Below are 23272 nucleotides of genomic sequence, written 5' to 3'. Positions count from 1 at the left end.
ACATTAATTATTAAAACACAAATTCAAGACATCGTGACTTATATTCACAAATTTAAAATTTATTATACCAAAGACAGGAACATCTGTGTTGTCTCTTTTCCATGTGGATATATTTGTTTGTATTACTGAACTTGACACAGTCATGCCGGTGATAACAGTTACTGTAGCAGGGAAGTGGGACTAATATTACGTGTGTGTCCGTGTGTGTGTTTCTGTGTGTGTGTGTGTATGTATGTGAGTGCATGCAAGTATGCATGCAAAGATCTGTCTATTAGTGTTCAGTAGATACAGTGATGACTACAGGACATCACAATCAAACAATGTGGAGCAAACCACAACCTCGTGTAGTTATATTGCATGGAATGTTGGGCTTTTCTGACCTGCAATTGCACATATACATTGTGTGTGTGTGTGTGTGTGTATTTGTGGGTCGATGTTGTTAAGATAAAGGGGGTGTGGGTGTGACACCTCCATAAACCTCACGTCCTCCCCACCACTAAAAACCTTCACCGACATACAGGTACGTAGTTCCTTTAAAAGCATCAGTATACAACGTTTTCTCTTATTTACAATCATTGAAAAAAAAAAAAAAAAAATCACCTTTTCTCTCAGAGAAGATTAGTAAAAGTGACTGAGTCACCATAAAGAGTATGCAACTCCTAGGAGTTAGTATTTAAAATTTCTACAAAAAATTTCTATGCCGTTTTACAGGCCAAGAGCCATGATTTACTGAAGAAATACAGTATTTTAAGTGCCCTATCTACAACAGTTACGTGTGGTATTACTGGTGTACCATTTCAAACGTAGTTCACTGATAATAAAAAAAAGATTACGCGTCTCCGTTTTTTTTTTTTTTTTTTTTTTTAAAGTTCTTTTCAGCAAACTTCACTGCTTTCACATTAAAAGATATGGTAAGTTCTTAGAAAACAAAACAAACAAACCATGGAATTGTTATCCATATTAACAAAGTGTTGTGGCGAGCTAATGCTATCGCAAAGAGACTAGTGTTGATTACATACTCGGCTGGTTGTCTAAATGTAAAAACAACAGTTTCCACAGTCTGTGAGAAGGTCAACGACCTCGGACGCCGGGTCCACGGCCGACTCAAGGGGGTTGAGTATCATTAAAGGGCTCGTTTGCTTGCTTTTATTCGATGAGTTGCTCGGGTTACAGTGCATGGTTCTTCGATGATGTAGAGCGAGGGAAGGCTGCTCCAGAAAAAAGTATGATCTGACTTTTTTCATGCACCTCTTTGCTCGGGTCCAAACTAAAAATCAAACTGGATGTGCATGCTGCGGCTGGGAGGGAGATGAGGCTGTAGGTGGTGGTGGTGGTGATGGTGGTGTTCAGAGGGGGGTGTCGTAGTAGTCCGTGGGCTGATCGGTCCCAGGAGGCTTCTGCTGTTTCTGCTGATGCTGCTTCATGATCTCCTTCACCTCCTCCTCCAGCTCCGGCGGGATGATGAACTGGTCGTCCGGGTCGGGCTGGGCCGGGGCTGTGAAGTAGCCGCCGGGCTTCTTGGAGGGGGCGTCGGCGGCCACCTCGATGAGGTTGTGACTCTTTTCCTGGCGTGCCACCGACCCATTAACCCTCTGCTTCCCTGCCGACTTTCCTCCGTCGCCACCTCCCTGCCAGGACTCCTCCCTCTCCAGCCCGTTCTCCGCCTCGCCGGGGCTCAAGTCGATCCCTTCCTCCGGGGGCTCTGGGGTGCACGGCGGAGGAGGAGGTGGAGGGGGGAGAGTCAGCAGGGTTCGCTCCAGGCTGGAAGATGAGGGTAATGATGCTTGTGGCGAGGAGGTGGAGGCGGAGGACTCTGCTTTGAGGCAGTGGACGTCCGCCTCCACTTCCACGCGGCTCCCGTTGGAGAAAACCCCGGCGATGGGCTCCTCGTCCTCGCTGTCCAGCCCGTTGTCGGACAGGGCGCTGGAGAAGGTGGCGCTGGACAGCTGCCTCTGGAAGGAGCTCGCCAAGCAGGCGGGGTGGAGGGCACAGCAGCTGCGGGCGGAGGGAAGCTCCGACCCGGGGAGCAGGTAATGGCAGGGCTGCGTGGCCGCGTGGGCCTGCTGGTGCTGCAGGGACAGCGGGTGGGCCTGATGGTGCGGGTGGAGGTGCGGATGGAGGGGCTGCTCGTGCAGCAGCACCAGGGAGCTCTGCGGGGGCTCGTCGGACGAGGCCGTGGAGCCCACCTCGCTGCTCATCTCGCTGGTGCTGATCTCGCTGCTGATCTCGCTGCAGGAGGACGGCGGCACGGGGAGCGAGCCGTCGGAGGGCCGCTCCTTGATGGCGGAGGACGACGGGGGGTAGGGGCCCAGGCCCGGGCTGGGAGGAGGCTGGGGAGGCTCGGAGCAGCAGCAGGAGCAGCAGTCTTCGCTCACGCTGAGCTGGACCACGACGGCGCTGAGGCTGTCCGTGCAGCCGTAGCCCTGCGCCAGCGTGCACAGCTTCTTAGCAGCCGCCAGGCCGTCCGGGACGTTCCGCACGGCCTCCACGGCCTCGGTGGGGGACACGGCGTCCCATAATCCCCGGCTCCCCAGGATGAAGAACTCGTCCTGGGGGGTGAGAGTGACGGTCTGCACGTAGGGACAAGGGATGACGGACGGGTAGAGGAAAGAGTAGCCCATGATTCGTGTGGAATCGGTCACGCCGTTCACCTTGTTGTCCTGTAGAAAGGAGCGACAGACATCAATACAAAATTACATTTCCATTTTAATGTACTGCGTGATTGATTTCAATGTGGGACGCCTCCAAGGACCTCTACCTCAGTGATGATAGCCCGGTGCTGCCTGATCCGGCGGTATTCCTCCTCCAGTCCCACATTCTGGAGCAGCGACAGCGACAGCGGCTTTCCGTCGCGGCACAGGATGGCCTTGCACTTGCCCACGTTGGCGGCCGTGAGGGTGAAGCAGCCGCCGGGGTCGGTGGGGTCGTGGCGGATGTGACACAGGGCCGCCGAGCCGCCCAGTTTCTGCCCTGCGGTTCCCAGTTTCCTGTGGCGATAAGAGAACGACGGGACTCGTAAGATGATGTGAGAAGACGATGGAGGAGTTGAGGACAGCCGATGAAGACGTACCTTTGCATGACGAGGAAGGTGTTGGTCATGTAGTCCTCCTCGCTCTTGGTCTTGTGCAGCTCCTCCGCCAACACGTCGTTCATCGTGCACTGCAACAAGTAGGGCACCTCCACGTTCCTGTCCCCGTCAAACACGCCATACAGAGCCTCGCGACCCCCGCAGAAGCTGCTGACCGACAGCGCCGCCACGCACAACCTGATGAAGGAAAGGAAAGAGTGCTCAGTAAGGTTCTCTGTTCTCCACGGATTCACTTAAAACACACATTAAACGTGCTGAATTGGAGGTTTAGCCCGTGCACAGATGTTGAGTACAGGGGTTTGGATTTGTGACGCCTCACTGGACGAGTGTGACGGAGGTCGGTGTTTTTTTATATCATTGACGGGATGGAACTCACTTGTTCTTGACGCCTGAGGCCTCTGTGTATCCATGACTCCACACAGCCGGCCCACCGGATGCTTCGCTCGACGAAAAGGAGGGAGGCGGATCGATACGGAAGCAGCGGATGTTACTGAAAAAAACACATGACATTCATTGTGAAGATACAAGAGACGGGATTCTACGCCGGGTTGGTTCTCTGATAAACGGTGAGATTAGTTTGGATAAGAGTAAAGTTCTTTGGGAAAACTGGATTTAAGAGAAAACCAAAAACAGTATGAACAACAATAAAATGCTCAGACTAATGAGAATGGAATATTTGTGTTTTTAGATTTCCTTTTATATAGTTCTGTTTATTATTATTATTATTATGTGATATAACTGGATGCTTGATTTGCCCTGGGGATCAGATCTACATGCAGAATGGTACTGTATCTAAAGTAAAAACACAGTGACATACTTGAGCTGCTCGAGGGTCTTGTGGTCCAGGTTGAGACGGGGGTTTCCAGTCAGGTCCAGCTCTTGAAGCTTGGGGGGCAGATTCTCCGGCAGCGTGATCTCACTCAGCTCGTTGCAGCTCAGATCCACACACTGCCGACCGAGGACGAGACGCTCAGCGGACACACTCACATTATCTGCAGAGGTGTTATGGTGCTCTACTACCGTCTTACCTTCATCTCCATCAGCTGCATGACCTCGGGGAAGACCTCGATGGCGTTGGAGTGGGCGATGAGCGTGTGCATTCGCCTGCAGTTCATGATGGTGGTGGGCACGGTCTTCAGCATGTTCCCGCTCAGGTCCACCTCCTCCAGCTCCTCCAGTTTGGCCATTTTACTGACGAACGAGGAGGGAAAGCATCCATCAATTGACAGCAAAGTTATTGGTTTTATCAAGGAAACCTGTGTTTCAGCATCCCACATGTTTCTGCCTAATACACTAAATATTCATAGCATTTTTGAACAGCTATGAATCGACAATATATTCCTATTTCTATATATATAGGGGCCAATAAGTGCAGAAATGAGAAATTATACAGTACATATAAAACCAAATTTCAGGGATTATTGTCAAAAATGAGTGTTCATGTTATGCCTTTGTGCAAAAACATGAATATCAGCCAATATTTTGATATCAGATTGTTTTAAATCTCAAATCTCAACCTCTGTATGACCTCAAAAAAAACCAGGCTCGAGTTTAAATCATTAACGGATTCATAAATAATCCACAGATGCAGTCCCCAGCTGTAAAGTGCTCTACCTGGCCGGGAAGGTCTGGAGATGGTTGTAGGCCATGTGCAGGACATGGAGGTGGGTGTGGCCCGTTAGCTGGGGGACGCACTTATCCGTCAGACGATTGTTGGTCAGGTAGAGCTCCTGCAGGACGCTGTGGCTCTCCTCTGATAGGCTGGATGGTGGCAGGTGCTCCAGCTTATTGGCTGATGCATTTACACACCGTAAGCTAGAAAGTCAAAATGAAAACTTGTTTCTTAGTGCTTCAGACAGGGATAGATGTAAAATAGTCACTTCAACTTCTCTACGGAAGTGCAAATCACAAGACAATAAACAACAACAACAAGACATCTCCTCCCAATTAGGTCTTTGATAGCAGATTGATCATTTTTTTATTTCTTATCCTAACAAATCACGTCTGGCTGGTGATCGATGCTACCTGTCAGATTTGAGGAACAGGTTGCAGGGCAGCTCCACCAGTTGATTGTGCTGTACGTCCAAAACCTCCAGCAGAGGGCGCTCCACTCTTTCCGGCAGCTTCTGCAACTGGTTATGTCCTGCACCGAGCTTCCTCAGACTGTTACTGCAAAACAACCTGCGGCACCGAGAAACAGTCGGAGGGTCGGGTCAGCGCCAGAACGCTCAGGATAAATATAGAGACTCCTGTGAACATGTGGATGGATGGATGGATGGGTGGGTAGGTAGATAGGTAGATAGATAGATAGATAGATAGATAGATAGATAGATAGATAGATAGATAGATAGATAGATAGATAGATAGATAGATAGATAGATAGATAGATAGATAGATAGATAGAATAAGTGGACTGTAAATGAAGCAGGCTGCAAGAGTCAGAGAAATGAGGATAGTGCAGGGGGAGGATGATGATGATGATGGTGATGATGATGATGATGATGTGGACACAGAAAATAGCACCACCTCTAGTGGAGCCTGCAGCTGAAATTCATCATCCTGACACTTATTGGGTAAAAAAATAAAAATGACACAGACAATGAGAGGACCAGAGGAGGAGACAAATGAAAAGAGAAAAGCCGAGGGAGGAAGGGTTGTCAGAGCCCGATGTGCGACAAGAGAGGAGGAGAGGAGGGAGGCGAGCTGCTGTCTGACCTTCTGAAAGGCGACACAAAGAGGAAGAGGATGGACGGAGGTTACGGCTGCGATGGTGTGATTTATGAGGCTCTATAGGGGACGGATGAGCGGCGGACTCCGGTTACAGGCTTAACGGACACATCTGCTGAGGGGGAGAGACTCACCGCGCCGGGAGCTCCGTGATGAGGTTGTGGCTCATGTCCAGAACTTCCAGTTTCTTAGCTTCACACAGCCAGTCTGGCAGGGACTCCATATGGTTCCTACAGCAGGAGGAGTGGGGGGCGATAAATCAGGTGCCGCTTGTGAAGCGAGATACAGAACATTCACTATGACGTGCTGGCATGCTACCAACCATCCTGCTCTAAAAAAAAAAGACAAGATAGCAAATTCTAATACTGGTTGTCTTTTTTTTTCATATTTGTAAGATTGCGTATTCATTTTTATCATCAGGTAAAGGGAGTCTCAGCTGTGTTGTGTTTCAGAATGCAATAATTCTTACAGCTCCCAACAGGTTTTAAAGGGATTACAGAAGAAAAAATAAATCTAATAAATGCAGAATTTAACATTTTAGTGGTCGTTTTTTTCTGGGCCTTTCTTTTTGACTTTTTGACAATAAGAAAGCTACAGTGGCCAGGACATAATTAAAGTTCATGGGAGAAATCCCACACAGTTAAAGGGTGAAGTGTCAAATTCCCTGACGTTCGAACAGTAAAAACAGGCCTTTGTGTTGAGCGGACAATAATAATAATAATACAGCCAGAGTTTTGTAATCCCATGCATTTGTGAGCTTTATAACTGAAAGTTGCACATTTGTTGCAACCAAGTAACCATAACAACCACTCACGAAATAGGGGGAAACTCATGGAATAGAAAATACAGAAAGATCAATTTTTAAAGATCAATCTCGCCAGACGGAGATCTTTAAAGCCTAATTTTCTCACTTTTTTCTTCTACTTTTTAAAAAAATACTGTGTTCCTTTTTATTGGCATGTGTGAATCTTTCTCACCTCGAGACGTCCATGTAACTCAGATTGGAGGGCACAGGACTCACATCCAGTGTTCGAAGCTCTGCGGGGAGAAATCCAAACACATTAACCTACAGCAAGGACGGCCTATTACAAAAGCAGGTGGAAGGAACATGGAGGGGAGCGTTTGGGAGGAGGGGGGAGACTGCAGCACTGAAAACGCATGTAGGGAGAGGAGCACAGGGGGGGGGGGAGATAAAATGATATGGGAGGAGAAAAGTGTGACATCTCTGAGGTGAGATATTTGGATTTCAGAGGTGCTGGAGAAAAACCCACCGTTGTTGGAGGCGTAGATGCCTTTGAGCAAGCAGCCCTTGGCCTTGAGGCAGGTGATGCGGTTCCTCTCGCAGTGCAGCACCTCCAGTCTGGGGAAGACCGAGGCGTCCAGCTCCGTCAGCCTGTTATCCCTCACGTCCAGCTGGGTGACGTGCCTCAGCAGGTCAGGCTCGTCCGGCACCATGCTGGAGATCTTATTCAACCTGACAAGAGGGAGCAGGGAGGAGGAGGCAGAGATTCAGCTCCAATCGGATCAGCTCCGACCACACAGGCAGCGTGGCCTTTCTCGCCAGGCAGGGAACACGCCTCGGGCCGCGGCTGATACAATGAGCAGCAGCTTCCTGCTTTCCGTTTAGTCCTCGCTTTAGTTCTGTACACAACGCTGATGGAAGCGAGAGCTGATTTAGTGTGAATGTGTTGCACTTCTGTTCCGTCGCTTAGAGGCGATGTAGCTCACAGTGTCCACTAGGGGTGTGAGTCTGTGGCTTCACAGCGATTCGATCGATTCAGTATTCAATTATTAATGATTTAATAACATATGTGTTTAATATTGAAATACTCTTCTCCGTGTACTATTCGTCCTTACTTTTAAAAGTAAAAAATACCTATTGACTTGACTAGGGCAGCAACTATTGACTTCACTCTAACGGTGCCTAATTTCCCCACATCTTCAAATACCTCTCTCTCAAAGACTGAGAATTTAAAATGACAAGAAACTTAGAAAAAGCAGGAAAGTGTCGAAGCTGGAATCAGTTTGCATTTTTGGGTGAAAAGTGAAAAGTAAGTTGATAAGTAGTGATTGATCAGATGATCAACAGAACAATAATTTAATACTAAATTAATTACATTTTCCAACCTCTCAAATGTAAAGATATACTGTTTATCTTATACGACAGCATCTTTATACGACCTGCTGACTTGCGTCAAGTATTTTTTTTTACTTTATTTGATCAATAAAGGCATCGATTCATTGACAAATCATTCAACATCCCGACTGGAGACATTTTCAGGAAATAAATCAATAGGAAACAAACGGAGTGATCTTTGGCCAAACAAACCAAGCTGGAGAAACGCATCGACTGACCTGCTCTCAGCACACGTCACGAGAAGTCAAGTATTAACTGGAAAATAGTGCAAGTCACTGCAACGCTGTGCTTTTTTTTGTTTTTTGGGAAGAGACCTGACGGAGCCACCGGGAGCAAATGATTTCCTGATTGCGTGCCGTCTGGTCGCTGCTCGTGTTTTGGCTTCGTCTGTTTTTGTTTCTACCATTAGTGGGAATAACATGTGTCACTGCCTGAGGACTTTGTTTTGTTCCCGACACAGAGGTCATTCTGTTTGTAATCCTACCTCAGATCGATGTGCTTGACGCGGAGCAGCCTGAAGTTCTGCAGGGTGAGGGTGCCCAGGTTGTTGCCGGCCATGCACAGCTTCTCCATGGAGGCCAGCTGCTCCAGCACCTGCGGCACGTGGTCGAACTGGTTGAAGGAGAGGCCCAAGTAGCTGAGCCTCTGGAGGGATCCCAGCTCGTTGGGCAGCTCGTCCAGGCTGTTGCCGTCCAACAGGAACGTCTGCAGACTGAGAGAGAGAGGAGAAGAGTTTACTATAGAGAGTGAAGCTCAGGATCGACGCCAACGAGGGTCCTGCACCGACAACCAGTACGTTTAATGTCCAGCAGATGGCAGAAGCGGTGTAAAAGCCCTGCTGGACACTTCAGGAATTTACAGGCATACAGATCATTCCTGCAGATTAACATCTCATCCAGCCTTCAAGCCACATACCTTTACATTTAAGCTGAAAGCACGTGTACGATCCACGAGTCAGCACTAACGTAAGCTATGACTCGTCTATATATGGTCATGCAGGGGCAAATTCTGTCTAATAATGAGTGAATTATTAATTCATTTAACATGTTTTCTTTACATGTTCGTCGACGCTGCTTTAAAGAGTGAGCCAAAGGCAGCGGGGGCTCAAACTGGAGCTCAACCAAAAACCTCCACTGGTCTCAGCATTCCCATGAGAACAAACTGGTTTTCAGCCAGAAAAAAAAAATCTAATTTGTTCCATCGTCTCGAAAACGCTGGTATAGAAATAATAATCTGTGATTATTTTGAGGGACGGAGTAACAACGTTTAATATGATTCCTCAGCGTTTTACTGGCAATGGAAATGGGAGATAAACTGTCAAAGAAAAGCAAACAGTTTGGGCCAAAAATGCAAAGAGATCGGCTCAATAACGAGCTGGAGACACTTTTAAAATGCCAAGGGAATATGTGAGTACCAGTTAAAGCAGCGGAATAATAATAATTAAAAAAGAAAAGAAAAAAAGGACTGGAGTGAACCGACGTGCCGCGGGGCGAGCGTGATATCTGATCCGTGCAGGTTGTGTTTGTTGTTTAGTTGGCATGTTGAAACTAGAAAAACCACGTTGGTTGCTTAACGCCATGCACTTGTTGCTAGGTAACGCCCACATTTGGTTATGTTGTGGTTGGAGTTTAGTGAAAGGTTCCCACCGAGCCCTGAGATGGCATCTATGCAACCGGTTCACCATAAATAAGATCACGAGCCAATAGGAGGGAGAGGAGAATATATCATATATATCTTAACGTAAAGCAGAATAACCAAAAGACTTTAGCTTATATAAGTATGACTGCTCTCCAAAACACAAATCACCCATCTGTTACTTACTTGGTCATGGCTCCCACAGAGCTCGGCACGCAGGTCAGGTAGTTACAGCTGAGGTTGACCTCGGTCAGCGTGAGGATGTCGCAGATGGCCGGCGGCAGCTGACAGAGATGGTTGTTGGACAAGTTGAGGCTCCGCAGACGGGAGAATCTGCAGAAGGGAGGGTGAAAACATTAATTAGGGGAAAAGGGAGAGACGAGAGGGCGAGAGCGATGGGATCGGAGATGTGGTTGAGTCTTGTCAACATTAATATTGCAAGGGAGTGGAAGGCATTCATAAATATATTAACGAATGTCTTCATGGGCAATGAAATAAAAGTATAGCTTACGCAGGATTTGTGTACGTGGAAAAATAAACCCACACACAGTCAGATTCAACCCTAAAACCTGCATTTCCCCGACTGTTGAGCAAACATAGACAAGACGTCTGTGTTGTTCATTCAAACACCGGTGGAATTCTGGCAGAGCGGTGACCTTCACAGGGGGTCAGACCCCTCCCTTCAGGGAAAAAGGTGGATGGCGTGGAGGGGGAAATGACGCTCCGTCTTTATTTATCCATCTACACACACACACACACACACACACACACACACACACACACACACACACACACACACACACACACACACACACACACACACACACACACACACACACACACACGGGACCTGTTATCACCTATCATGTGCACAGGGAGAGCAGTGCATATTAGCACCGCGGGGATGGAGCAGCTGCTTAAACTGGCACTACTTGATTTACCTCTCTTTGTACACACACACACACACACACACACACACAGACACAGACACAGACACACACAGATTACACACACATGCACACACCATAGATCACGGTTATGAGGAAAAAGGCAACCGAGACGCCGGCGCTATTGATTGGAGTGGCCGAGCAATTCCAGCTGAGGGTGACTCCAGCAGGTGTGTGTGTGTGTGTGTGTGTGTGTGTGTGTGTGTGTGTGTGTGTGTGTGTGTGTGTGTGTGTGTGTGTGTGAGAGAGTGTCATTCAACCATTAAATCAAACCCCTGCAACGTGTTGAGTAATGCTCACGCTCCCTCCTCGTCATGCATTCAAGGCTCATTGTTTTTGGATCAACTGACTAGAAGTTTGGATTTTTTTTCTCACACGTTAGACTTCAGCTTCTTTTTGAGCTTATTGTTAAATCTGCATTTTTTTTAAATTTTTCTGATAAACCGACAGTTTGCTACGAGCAGCTGGTAAACACGACGGAGCTGCAGGACGAGCTGAAGACGCTGTTGAAGCTGTCGGAGACCGAAATAGACCTGAAAGGATATTTGATCTGCATTCTTCAAGTGGACAGAAACAAATGACGGGCAAATCCCTGTCAATTCTTTATAATCAGTTACTGCAGATTTAGATTGTTAAATGATCACATGACTCTCTCGCTCTGCAGGGCCTTTCAGCCTCTTTTGACTCATTATTTTTGGTATCCCAGCCCTACAACTCTACTATCAACAAGCTAATATCGAGCTGTTGTAACCATAAAAAGACAAACCAAAGCCAGACATCTCAGGAGTTGATGAAGAGCAAACACGCTCGGACGTTGGACCTCGGATTCATTAGTGGGCAGAAACACACTCTAAATAAATGTTAATGTGATTCAGTGTCGGCTGGGTGTGCACATAAACATTTCATCAACTTTACAAGGATAAAAACAAATCGCTGGCCCAATGAATGCTTTTAATTATTTCACTTGCCTTAAAAAAAAAACCCCTTTCAAATCAAATGTGACGTTTCTGCCACGACCCTCGCTCTCCTGTTGCTTCCCCCCTCATTTGCATGTCTTTTATGCCCTTCATAACTCCCTAAACCATCATACATATGTAAATAAACAGAGCAAAGGTTCAATCGTATGCACGGAACCTGAGCTATTTTCCCCCCCCTCAGTTGAATAGTGACCTCTGTCTCACAGAGGGATGCATGCTGGGAAAGGCAAGCCCCATGCCAAAAGGGGGAGAGAGCTAGTATCCCAGACAACTGATTATATGCATATCTGATTGGCAAATCACCCAGAGGTTAGGGTTTGTTTGGCTGGAGAGAAGAGAGGGGGAGGGAGGGAGGGAAGGGGGAGGTATGTGGCAGGTTCACACATTCCATTCCCTTTTGGAAAGAAAAAAAAGCACTATGACCCCCGACGTTAGACGTCACAGAGAGCCGATGCTTATACTGAAACAAAAACGCCGAGACACAAAGTATTATTGTCCCCCGGCTCTCTCAGGGGCAAAGAGACTACTCAAGTAACTCTACTACATGTTGTTCTGTCACAACGTCTCTATTTTCAGCAAACTATTCATCTCTTTTCTCAACGCTGACCTCTTTTCCCGTCAAGCTGGGTCAAATGCGGATGAGCCTACTTAGGTTTGGCAAAGACCAGCGGATGTTATCGCGTTCGGCCAGCAGGGGAGCCGCGCATCGCTCCGCGTCGGCCGTCGCGTTTAGTTCTCGTTTCAACACAGAAAATGATCAACGATTAAAATCCTGACCTCCTCCTCGTTCTCTGTTCTCTGTGAGGAAGGTGCACGAGCGTGCCAGATTACACGTGCACGGCCACACGTGCACATAAATACACATTCCAGTCAGTGCAGAGAGAAGAAAAAGAGAACGCCATACTGTATCAAGACATTGTATGCACTGACCCCAAATCTGTAGCCTGCAGCCACTTTTTTTCTTCTTCTGTTGCACACAAGCATCTCTCTCTCTCTCTCTCTCTCACACACACACACACACACACACACACACACACACACACACACACACACACACACACACACACACACACACACACACACACACACACACACACACACACACACACACACACACGGCGTCCTGCAAACACACACCCCAAGCATCACATTCACACATTTCACTCCAATGATACAAATCTTCTGGCAAATAATCTTCAAAAAGAAAGGCTATGATGTGCACGTGTACATGAATGCAAATGCATGTACACACACACACACACACACACAGACAGACAGACAGACAGACAGACAGACACACACACACAGACACACACACACACACACACACGCAGCGTCTTGGCTGTGGGCTTTAATCTGGGAGCATGATAAGCATGCAGCAGATGGTGCCCACAGAGAGAGAGAGTGAGGGAGGCCAGGCACATTAAAAGCTTCCCTGCAGTCTCATCCACCCTTCTGGGCTCGTTTGGCCTGGCCTGGTACAGCACAGACCTGGCCTGCCTCTTTAGTCCCCCCCCACGTGCCCGTGGCTGCAGTCCTGGACCGTGCTCAGGTCGATTGGATTGCAAATTACAGGGAGGGAGGGGAGCGAAAGCCGGCCATTAAACCTCACCGTCTTGTCTCATCCCTCCATGTTTGTATCTTTCTCTACAGCCCGGCTCCTGCTGTGAACAAACCATGCTGAACTTTTCTAAATCAAGTCTCATCTGGGACAGAAACCAGCCCATCAAGACCTCCCTGAGACCTCCTGAGACCTCCTCTGCCCTCCGAATGGCAGGACAACACAAGTGACGACTCTATCTAAAAGCATCCTGAACTTTATGGACAAAACAAACCCTTTCCATCTACTGGAAAACAACAACATATTGTTCAAGTGGCACTAACGCATCCTATAAATAGCACTGTACCACTTTATTTCCCCCCATGCAATGTATTTATATTCAGGGTTTGTGTTCTTATTCCATGTAGGTTTGTTCTTTCCACCTCCAATTTGTTTTGGTTTGGGGAATCCATGCTTTTATTTACTTTATGTTACACATAATATGAGTTTCTCTCCTGCGCTCACCCTTTGTTTCTGTAAATACACATGTAATATACTCTGTCCTCTCACTGGGGGTTGCTGGGTGTAATCAAGTTATCTGTGTTGTCTTGTTTATTTAGATAAACGTCTCCTGATAATTCTGTTTTTTTAGATAATAAAAGACAAAAACAACAGCCTCTCCCGTCGGCTCAGCCTCAGGTGTGTTTCGCTGCACATCCGTACCTCTGCAGCTGCTGCAGCCGCTGGTCGGCGGGCAGGAAGTTGTGTTTGAGGTTGAGGTGGGTGAGGTCGTGGCTGTAGAAGAGATTGGGAGGAAGCTGCTCCAGACTGCAGCAGGACAGATCCACCGAGTTGATCCTCTGGGACACCATCTAGAGGTGTGGAGGCAACAAACACAGGGAGGAGGAGACAACAGGATTATTACTACCACTCAAGACTTAACTGCTTTACCGTGTGTGTGTGTGTGTGTGTGTGTGTGTGTGTAGCCTGCTGCTATGTGGTCAAATGTCATTCAATGGCCAATCTTCTTAGGATTAGGAAGTCAGGAAGAAGTAGAGGGAGAGTCCAACAGGTTAGCGAGCTGACATCACGCATCACGTCACCGTGTAAATCTAGTCACGCTGCAGCTAACCTGACATCCTCCATCCATTTAAACTAATCTGGAACCAACTGAAAGGGCGGAGAGAATCTACACCCGGTGAACTCGGGCTTTTTCAGAGCGCCGGGAGTTAGCTCGCGGCTAAGTGCTGCTTCTATCCGGGCTTCTATTCTGAGTGGCCCTCCGGGTGACATGCATGTCCCTGTTCATATTTAGATAAGAGGGGTTTTTTTTTCTGGCGGTGGCCTACTTGAGTTTAAATGAGAGAAAGGAGAGAGAGAGAGAGAGAGAGGGAGGGAGAGGGAGAGAGAGAGAGAGAGAGAGAGAGAGAGAGAGAGGTTTTGTGTTGTAGTGTTTTCTGTGGAGATGATACGACAGTTTTCCCTCACACTTCTTCGCTTCTTTTCTTTCTACGACTCTCTCTCTCTATCACACACACACACACGCGCACACACACACACACACACACACACACACACACACACACACACACACACACACACACACACCCCGTACCTTGGCGGCGTGTCGGTGCCAGCGCAGGTGCTCCGTGAAGCTGTCGAAGCTGACGTAGTAGGTTTGACTCTGAGGACCCGCAGAGCTGAAGGCCAAACAGTGATTGTGCTTCTTCACCTCCTCCACCTGTAGCATGAGAAACACACACACACACACACACACACACACACAGAGGAGTGACATCACAGTCTGAAATACCTCCTGACCTCTGACCCCCGTCTGAATATAAACTTTCAACCCCCCCCCATGCCACGCCTGCAGAGTTAACAGTCACACGATGAAGGGAAGCGGAGAGGAAAACCTGGTGTCTCCATACATGAGTTCTTATTCTAATCAGCTTCATGGAGACGCTTCATGGCCTTCAGGGCAGACAGACTCAGTCAGCCGGGCCACACATGACAATATATATATGTATTTATATAGAAATATGTATATAAATGCCTGCGTGATCATATAATGAACAGAGAATAAATGTATGTGAAATCATTTTTAGAGTCACACACACTCGAGCACGCGGAGTCTGTGAATGAATGGCTGACTGGTTACGGTGTTTGAATAGCAACACACACACACACACACACACACACACACACACACACACACACACACACACACACACACACACACACACACACACACACACACACACACACACACACACACACACACACACACACACACACACACACAGGCACAAGCAGAGGCACGTTTCTGGATGAACAGTTGACTGGAGGTCATGTGTTGTTTGTGAGATGTTTAAGAAGCGGGCGTGGCGGAGCGTCCTTTGTGTCGGGCAGGCGGTGGGAGGGGCTTCACTTCTCAGGAGAAGCCCTTGAAGCTTTTTTTTAATGACCTCGCATATAAACAGATCCATAAAGCAATAAACGGATAAAGGTCATATTTTTGGAAGGCACTTAAAAAAAATATAGGGCTACTTGAACGCTGTAGCGATCCATTTAACATCACGAGGAGAGGATCGAAACGGACAAAAGGCATCCTTGAAGAACGCTGAAAACATTTTGACTTTGTAAATACAATTAAAAAACACATTCATGTTTGACCTCCAGTTAAAGTGAACCAAGCCGGACGTTTGGCACAAAAGGAAGGTGTCATCATAAAGCGCAGACATCGGTAGAGGGTAATGAGGGCGACTTTATCAGGTCACTCTCTGGAGATATGACATTCATGATTCAAAGCTCAAAGTACATAACAGCAGACGATCTATACTCAAGTAGAAGAACTTCTTTACTCGAGCGGAAAGAAGTACAGGCTCTGAAATGTACTCAAAGTAAAAAGTATCCCTATTTGTACTGGTTTTTTGTTTGCAAGGCTGAATCTTACATCATAGTAATAATACAAATAAGGATAATTCCCCTCAAATCAATTAAAAATAAAGTAACGAGCCTGTTTTGAAAATGTGTGGAGAATAAATGATAGATATTTCAAATATAGTTGAGTAAAAGTAAAAAAACACTCAAGTATTTGTACTTTGTTACTTCCCATAAAAGAAATGCCACTAAAAGCCCGATGATGTCAGTGGCGGTGCGATTCAGACGTACCTTCCCTCCGATGAGCGGCAGGATGTGCATCTTCCCCGTCTGGCTCTCCTTGACGGAGGACACGATGAGGCAGGTGCCACACAGGATGACCTGCCGTCTGGTCCAGCGGTTGACCGGCAGCTGCAGCTTCCCTTTCCGGACGTTGTAGGTCCCCGACAGCTGGACCCGCTCGGAGCTCTCGATGCTTTGGGGCTTCCCTGGAGCCGAGACAGGGACATTTGTGTGGTCAGCACTGAAGACTTTATAATTATAAGCATCATAAGGGAACTTTTAAAGGAAAAAGAAAGAAAAAAGTATTGAATAGTCTGGATTTACATTCAGTGCAGCTCCACATTAATAGTCTCAAACTCAACTAAATGTATTCAGTTTCTACCCGTCTGTCTGCCCCGTCTGTTTATCCGTCTGTCTGTCTCTCCATCGCCAGCCTAGCTGACAGACAGGCCTGTCTTATCACTCCGTCTAAAAACATCCACCTGCTTTCCGTCTACCTCCACCTCCGCTGAAATAAACAAACCTCCCCCGGCGGCTGGCATGCTCCGTCCTCCTCCCTCCGTCCTCCCAACACATCTCACTTATTTTATTTATTTATTTTACTCGCAGCATGTTTCACCTCACTGTTTTTCTCCGGCCAAGAGATTCATGGCGAGGTTTATCAAGTTTTCCTTTTCCAAGAGACAGATGGCCTCAGAAAATATCTCACATCCATCCTGCAGCGTCTCTTTTACACATATTTCACTCCGCTTGAACGCAGACGGGAGGGGGGAGGGGGGGTTAGGGTGAGTAAAAGGGAGTCAGTATGGATGAGATACAAGTTTATCATGGATCAAAGTACATCTGAATATCAAATACAATATGAGAATCTTATGACACGATGATGCTGACCATAATAAGTCACAATATTAGCATGGATAATCACCAAAATATGATTAAAGCTCTTTAAAAAAATGGTACTTAAACATACTGGAATCACTTCACATTTAGTTAAGAAACAAATATTTTTATTGCAACTTTGTTTCATTGAACATCCTTTTGATAAATCCAAATAATCTTAAATACGATGATCATAATCATCCGAGGTATGAAAAGTACAGATATTCTCCACAGATATTTCAATAATAATCGGGATAATATCGTGAATCGCAATTATTTCAGCAAAGATGACGCGACGTGACATTTTTATATCGTCCCGTATCAAGTCAGTCGACCGTCGGAGATCGTTTCAGTCGTGTTTTTTATGCCTTTTTCACGCCGAGTGACTCATTTCCTAGAAACACGATCTCAGCGGTGACTTCTGTGTTGAACTGTGAATGCCTTTAGTTCGAGGACGAGCCCGGAGTGAAAAGCGAGTGTGAACTTGTTCTCAAGCCTTTAAATAATTCAGGTCCTTCACATGTCGACATTAAGGGTCCTCCTCCAACACTCAGCGGGGTTCAAAACCACATCGCCACCACCACGACGCAGCAGAAATAAAGAGGGACGTTTGACTGGACTGAACGCCGAGCAACACAACACGCCATTGTCTGGTGTTGATCGGGAGTTTGATTACCAGGGCGGAGCTTCCCAACAACCTGACAGGGAGCAGACGGACTCTGTAGAACTACTGCTGTACTAAGAGGAAGTGTGAGAATGCAATGCTTCCCCCAGAAGTAAAAGAAGTAAGAAGTAGAAATCCATTCGTGTTTTTGAAACGAGAACCTGAAGGACTATTAATAAACCCGATTCAGGGCAACGCCAACTTAAATGCATTATCGCAAATACAGCTCACACTGTGTCCCAAAGCTGTGAAGACAGATCGTTAATATATGTGACAATTTATTCATTATTTTTCACCGTGTCTGCATTATCCCGATGGCACGCTCAAATCCTACATGGTCCCGTCCCTAAACAGGTGTCCACTTTGGTTTTCACTTCCACATGAGTGGTTCAGATAAACAAAGGTAAGTTCCTTTAAGAGGAAACATGGGGGGGGGAGGGAAGGCGAGATGAGGATGATAAAACTGAAGGGAAGGATTTACCAGCATGTACCTCATCAACATTATGAAGACTACGAAGACTCCCTCTGAAAGAGAGAACTGAATACTAACACATCCGATCACACTATCGTCTGTGAGATTCCTTCCTAATCCATGTGACATCTTGCTAACAGACAGACAGACGGACGAGTGTGGCTGAACAGGCCGGTTCTATACCCCCCCCCCATCTAACTTCGCTGGGCTGGCAGAGGAAACCAGCAGCCGCACGCTTTCCCAGTCGAGCTCGGGACGAGGAAATGTGTTGCATTAGACAAATTATTCACAAGCTTTTAGCCTCAATATGTCACATGGGCAGATTCCTACTATTTTTAGGCCTTTTGTTGGAACGTGCTCTCTCTCTCTCTCCCACACACGAGCATATGCACACACACACACACACACACACACACACGCCTCCTCGTCCTCTTCCTGACATCCACACACACACACACACACACACACACACACACACACACACACACACACACACACACACACACACACACACACACACACACACACACACACACACACACGCCTCCTCGTCCTCTTCCTGACATCTACACACACACACACACACACACACACACACACGCTCACAGAGTGACAGTGATTAACCGTCTCCATATGTGAATCCATCTAATTGCCCCCTCCCCTCCTTCCCTGAAATATCGACGTACCGACAGATATTTCGTCGAGGTGGAAACACACGGACGGATCGAGTGGGACGCCTCTGTGATATTAAAAGGAGTTTGAAAGCTTTACAACCGTCTCACACGGAGGTGGGATGGCTGGACGCTTGGGTCTGGCCATGGGAAACGCAGCGCGGAGGAAGGCAGGGAGACGGGTGGGACGCCCACGTGAGCATCCTGTTTACAGGGGGCGCGTCGGAGAAACAACAAGGCAGGATCTCTTGTTCACCTTCCAGTCGGGCACGGAAATCGAACCATCGGCCACCTACACGAGCTGTATTTTGAGCTGCAATCATGTTAGTCACGGTGGTCATCATCCCATAATCCACCAGGGGATGCGTGCATTTAAAAATAATAGACAAGCTCTGCAAGGTGGGGGTGTTCATGTGCAGGAGTCGGAGTCTATTCCTAGACCGACTGTATGCAGGAGCAGGAGTACTACAGTGTGTGTGTGTGCGTGTGGTTACTGGAGATGACTTCCTTCCCCCCAAGCTCAGGAAAAGAGTGTTTCCCCTCCACACAAGGCTCCGACTCACACACACACACACACACACACACACACACACACACACACACACACACACACACACACACACACACACACACACACACACACACACACACACACACACACACACACACACACAGAGAGAGAGACAGTTATAAATGAAGGTTTAGTGAATGTTATAGTGAAACACGACACACACCGATACGCCAGTTTCCTTGTGTGTAAATCGATATCAGTTTATGTTTGAACCACTAGTTTGCTCCTCTGTTGGCCTGTCTGTAGACCTGTCTGTGGGCCTGTCTGTCTGTGGGCCTGTCTCTGGGCCTGCCCGGCTGTCTGTTAAGCCTGTCTCTGGGCCTGTCTGTCTGTGGGCCTGTCTGTGGGCCTGTCTGTCTGTGGGCCTGTCTAACTGATTCCAGATCAATTCAGCGGCAGCATCCTTCCTGAGGAAGCATCCTTCGCGAGTCTTCCAAACCGAACGGTCTCCAAGACGATCTGGTCTACAGAGGACTTGCCTTTTGCCGCCCCGTCGCCTAGCAACCAGCTGCTGTCGACAACAAAGAGCATAAGAAGAGCTAACTGATGTTATATGATTAAAACGGAGCCAGAGATCATAACTTATTCTTATTCTATATTAGGATGGAGGATACGCTTCACCGCCGCCGCATGATGTATTTCAGACGAGTGTATTTCTACCAATCAGAGTTGCCATGGTGATTACAATCAGCTGAGCAACGGCGATAAGTACAGTAGTGTGTGCGTGTGTGTGATCTGGTAGTTCTGTTGGCTGTTAATCAAAACAATAGCAGCCGCATCATCGGTAGCGGTTACGAGCGGCGAGCGAGGAGCCAACGGCGGTATAAAGTAGGTAATGAAAAGTGTGTTTTTATTAAAGTGTGAGACGCCCCAACCTTGAGCACGGCACCCAAAAATATCATATATCATAAATAAGCATTTGTCGCAGCGGAAATGCAACATTAACCGCGGACAGACACGCAGAAGCACGGACAGGAGGTGTCATAACCTCAGAACCAGCGTTGATGATTTGAATTCTGGCCACGGCGAGCCCGGCTTCCTAAACTGATAAACTGTCATCATTTGCATCGCGAAGTTGGAGAAAGTTTCAAAGTGATGCATCACATAGCTATGATAATATATCTTATATAGCACGTCGCTGTAGGAACGGGAGAACTGGCACTGTGCCTTTTCAGTTCAATTAAGGACTAAAGACTGTAGATCCACTGCTGCTGTCGCAGTGAGAGTCAGCAGGTACTTATATAGCACCTATACTGGAGTAATCTCCCTCAATCCACCATATTGACATAAAGGAAACGACTCCTGGTTGCTTAACGTCAGTATTTATTCCAAACGGGTGTTTTTCTGGCTCTAAGACGCCCCGCCGCCCCGCCGCTATGCATCACTGCGACTGATCAGCATACCCGGGGCCGACCTCTCCCTCCATCCATCTCCCGATTTAACGGCTCAACGCTTCTTTCTCCTGGCTCTCCCCTTTGAATCACAAGGACTCATCCCCAGTTGTTCACCCTGCCCTGCTAAATGCAACCTGACATCAGCACACCTTCCGCTACAGGACCGGGCACGCCGTACCGCGGGGCATCCGTGACCCACATAAAGTCGGAGCATGCGTAGTCTCACACACATGATTGCTTGTTTTTCTATAGGCGGCGACAGATGTGATGCGCCGGATGGCGATCTCCAGGACTTATGGGTGCTTCTAAGCCTATATTGGCCTCTTAATATCAGCGTTTTCTCTGCTTCTTTTGAAACGCGTCTCAACCGCTCTGCCCACCAGGAAGCATCTATAAAGACTCGATAAGAGGCGATCCGTCAGACATCATAATCTGTGCTGCACTGGAGTTATTTAAGACGACGGTTGAGGCAAAGTGAAGAAGGGATATAGAAATAGATCAGACAGAGCAGCTGTTACTGTGCGACACGTCAAAGTGTTTCTACTTAAAAGGATGTGCTTCCCCAAATCGGTGGGAAGGCCTCGATGCCTCTTTGGTCAAATGGCTGCACCCTCCCTCCCTCCCTCCCTCCCTCTCGTTGGTCCGTTCTCATTCTCTGGCCGATGACTCGCGGTGATTACTCAGATTTAAAGTGACAGGCCCGCGTTCAGCCGACTGTCCGCTCAAGCAGCAGTTGATGAGCCTCGCTGGAAGGTGGCGAAGGGGCCGCCACGGGTGACAGGCCCGCTCGCCGCACTCGCCCCCCATGTGCTCCACGTCTATTTTACCTCTCCGCACTTTCTGCACAAAGACACACACACACACACACACACACACACACACACACACACACACACACACACACACACACACACACACACACACACACACACACACACACACACACACACACACACACACACACACACACACAAAAAACCCCACAAAACCGAATTAAACGGTTGAGGTTTTTGCAGGAAGCCCCTCCAGGTTTCTCGAATCATTTCCACAACACGGTTCGGCTCAACTCCACTCACTTTTGCTACAAGATGCTTTTCCTGATTTCCATCACCGTGTGCAAACCGACATATCACGAGTTTCTCCGTCCAGGACCATCGGTAAGCGAACTGAGGAATGTGATAAATTGACATTAGCTTGGTTATTCAGGATGTCCCGTGTTGCCCTAGCGACACATCTCTTGGACCGTTCCACCTTCTAGTATCGGTGCAGCTCGATCTGAACATCGACTGTGATGCTACGAAAACAAAAGGGACCAGGTATCCACATTCATCCAATGGAAACCCAATAAAGAACAGTTATTAACAGCCGAGCCATGCACTTGAAAAGTTTCCAGATGTCCCCCCCCCCTCCTCTTCCTCCTGCTCCTCTGGGACTGAGGAGGTGTTGATGCGTGAAATGTGTCAAGCTGTCCTTTGTGTGAAGGTGATAAGACGATGAGGTAGGTGTTTGCATGGGAAATAGCAGGGATGTCGTGCATTAACGCCGTGTGACCCTGCAAAGCCTACACGTGTCTGCGTGTCCTCACTTTGAACCGGGGACCAGAATGAATGTGCCGGCCCACAGGTGGAGTTTTATTGGTGCTTATTTTTTAAATATTTTGTCTGCCAGCGAAGGCGGAGAGAGAAATAAAAGGTTCAGCAGTCAAAACATCAAAGGAGGGCGAGGCGGGAGCTCGGTTGTTTTGATCCGCCGGTCCAAGAATGAAATATCTCAACTCTTACTGGATTAAAATGAAATGTTTTTTCCGTCGTCAAAATGACATTTTGTGGTTTTGCCTAAAATGTCTCCACACGTATTGGCACCAGGATGGATGATACCCGCATCGGTGAGCTCTTCTCCTCTAGCATCATCATCATCATCCTTATCGCCATGGCAACATTTACAATTACAAACATGTGGGTTGTAACCAAATACCTGCGAAACTCACTCCATTCCCATCAGCCCTCAGGTGTACTCTGCATTTAACGCTAATTAGTGAATCGTCACGTGAAGAATCAAACATCAGCATGTTAGCATTGTTAGCATAGCTTAAATAGCACGCCTGTAGTCTTGTTAAAGTGGCATCTATTGCTCTAGGGTAAAAAAAAACTAGAAACGTGAGGATTTTCCATTTTGTTTCCATTCAAACAAACCTTGACCCGACTCCTGCCGAGTCTATAATAAATATATACTAATGTACAGCAGAGCATTTTAAATCATCTTGACTGTACTAAAACAATATCTATCAATAATTCAGGGCGCGGTGACAAGCCGGCCTTCGTGTGCGTTTGTTGTTTCGTGCCGAGGAGTGCTTCCAATCCCTCGAGGTGAAAGCTGAGTGGCGCCGCTTCCTGCTCCCGGTCGAA

The 23272-nt window shown here is 47.5% G+C and overlaps 1 protein-coding gene across 1 annotated transcript in view; it reads right to left on the bottom strand.

Moving 5' to 3' along the window:
- Nucleotides 1–78: 78 nt before the first annotated feature.
- Nucleotides 79–23272, bottom strand: part of phlpp1 (PH domain and leucine rich repeat protein phosphatase 1) — a 39160-nt gene continuing 15966 nt past the window's right edge. Inside the window, exons 2-17 of the mRNA XM_084008184.1 lie at nucleotides 16226–16422; nucleotides 14667–14792; nucleotides 13775–13923; nucleotides 9774–9920; nucleotides 8437–8664; nucleotides 7087–7289; nucleotides 6793–6853; nucleotides 5950–6045; nucleotides 5114–5269; nucleotides 4703–4903; nucleotides 4117–4279; nucleotides 3906–4036; nucleotides 3465–3578; nucleotides 3071–3265; nucleotides 2759–2987; nucleotides 79–2660 (exon numbers count right to left, since the gene is read on the bottom strand). Of these exons, the coding sequence (XP_083864310.1) occupies nucleotides 1347–2660; nucleotides 2759–2987; nucleotides 3071–3265; nucleotides 3465–3578; nucleotides 3906–4036; nucleotides 4117–4279; nucleotides 4703–4903; nucleotides 5114–5269; nucleotides 5950–6045; nucleotides 6793–6853; nucleotides 7087–7289; nucleotides 8437–8664; nucleotides 9774–9920; nucleotides 13775–13923; nucleotides 14667–14792; nucleotides 16226–16422 (3710 nt within the window). The 3' untranslated portion in view covers nucleotides 79–1346. The remainder of the gene's footprint in view (nucleotides 2661–2758; nucleotides 2988–3070; nucleotides 3266–3464; nucleotides 3579–3905; nucleotides 4037–4116; nucleotides 4280–4702; nucleotides 4904–5113; nucleotides 5270–5949; nucleotides 6046–6792; nucleotides 6854–7086; nucleotides 7290–8436; nucleotides 8665–9773; nucleotides 9921–13774; nucleotides 13924–14666; nucleotides 14793–16225; nucleotides 16423–23272) is intronic.

Source organism: Eutrigla gurnardus (assembly GCF_963514095.1).
Source record: "Eutrigla gurnardus genome assembly, chromosome: 4".
In the NCBI taxonomy this organism is placed as follows: domain Eukaryota; kingdom Metazoa; phylum Chordata; class Actinopteri; order Perciformes; family Triglidae; genus Eutrigla; species Eutrigla gurnardus.
This window is presented reverse-complemented; position numbering and strand designations above follow the sequence as displayed.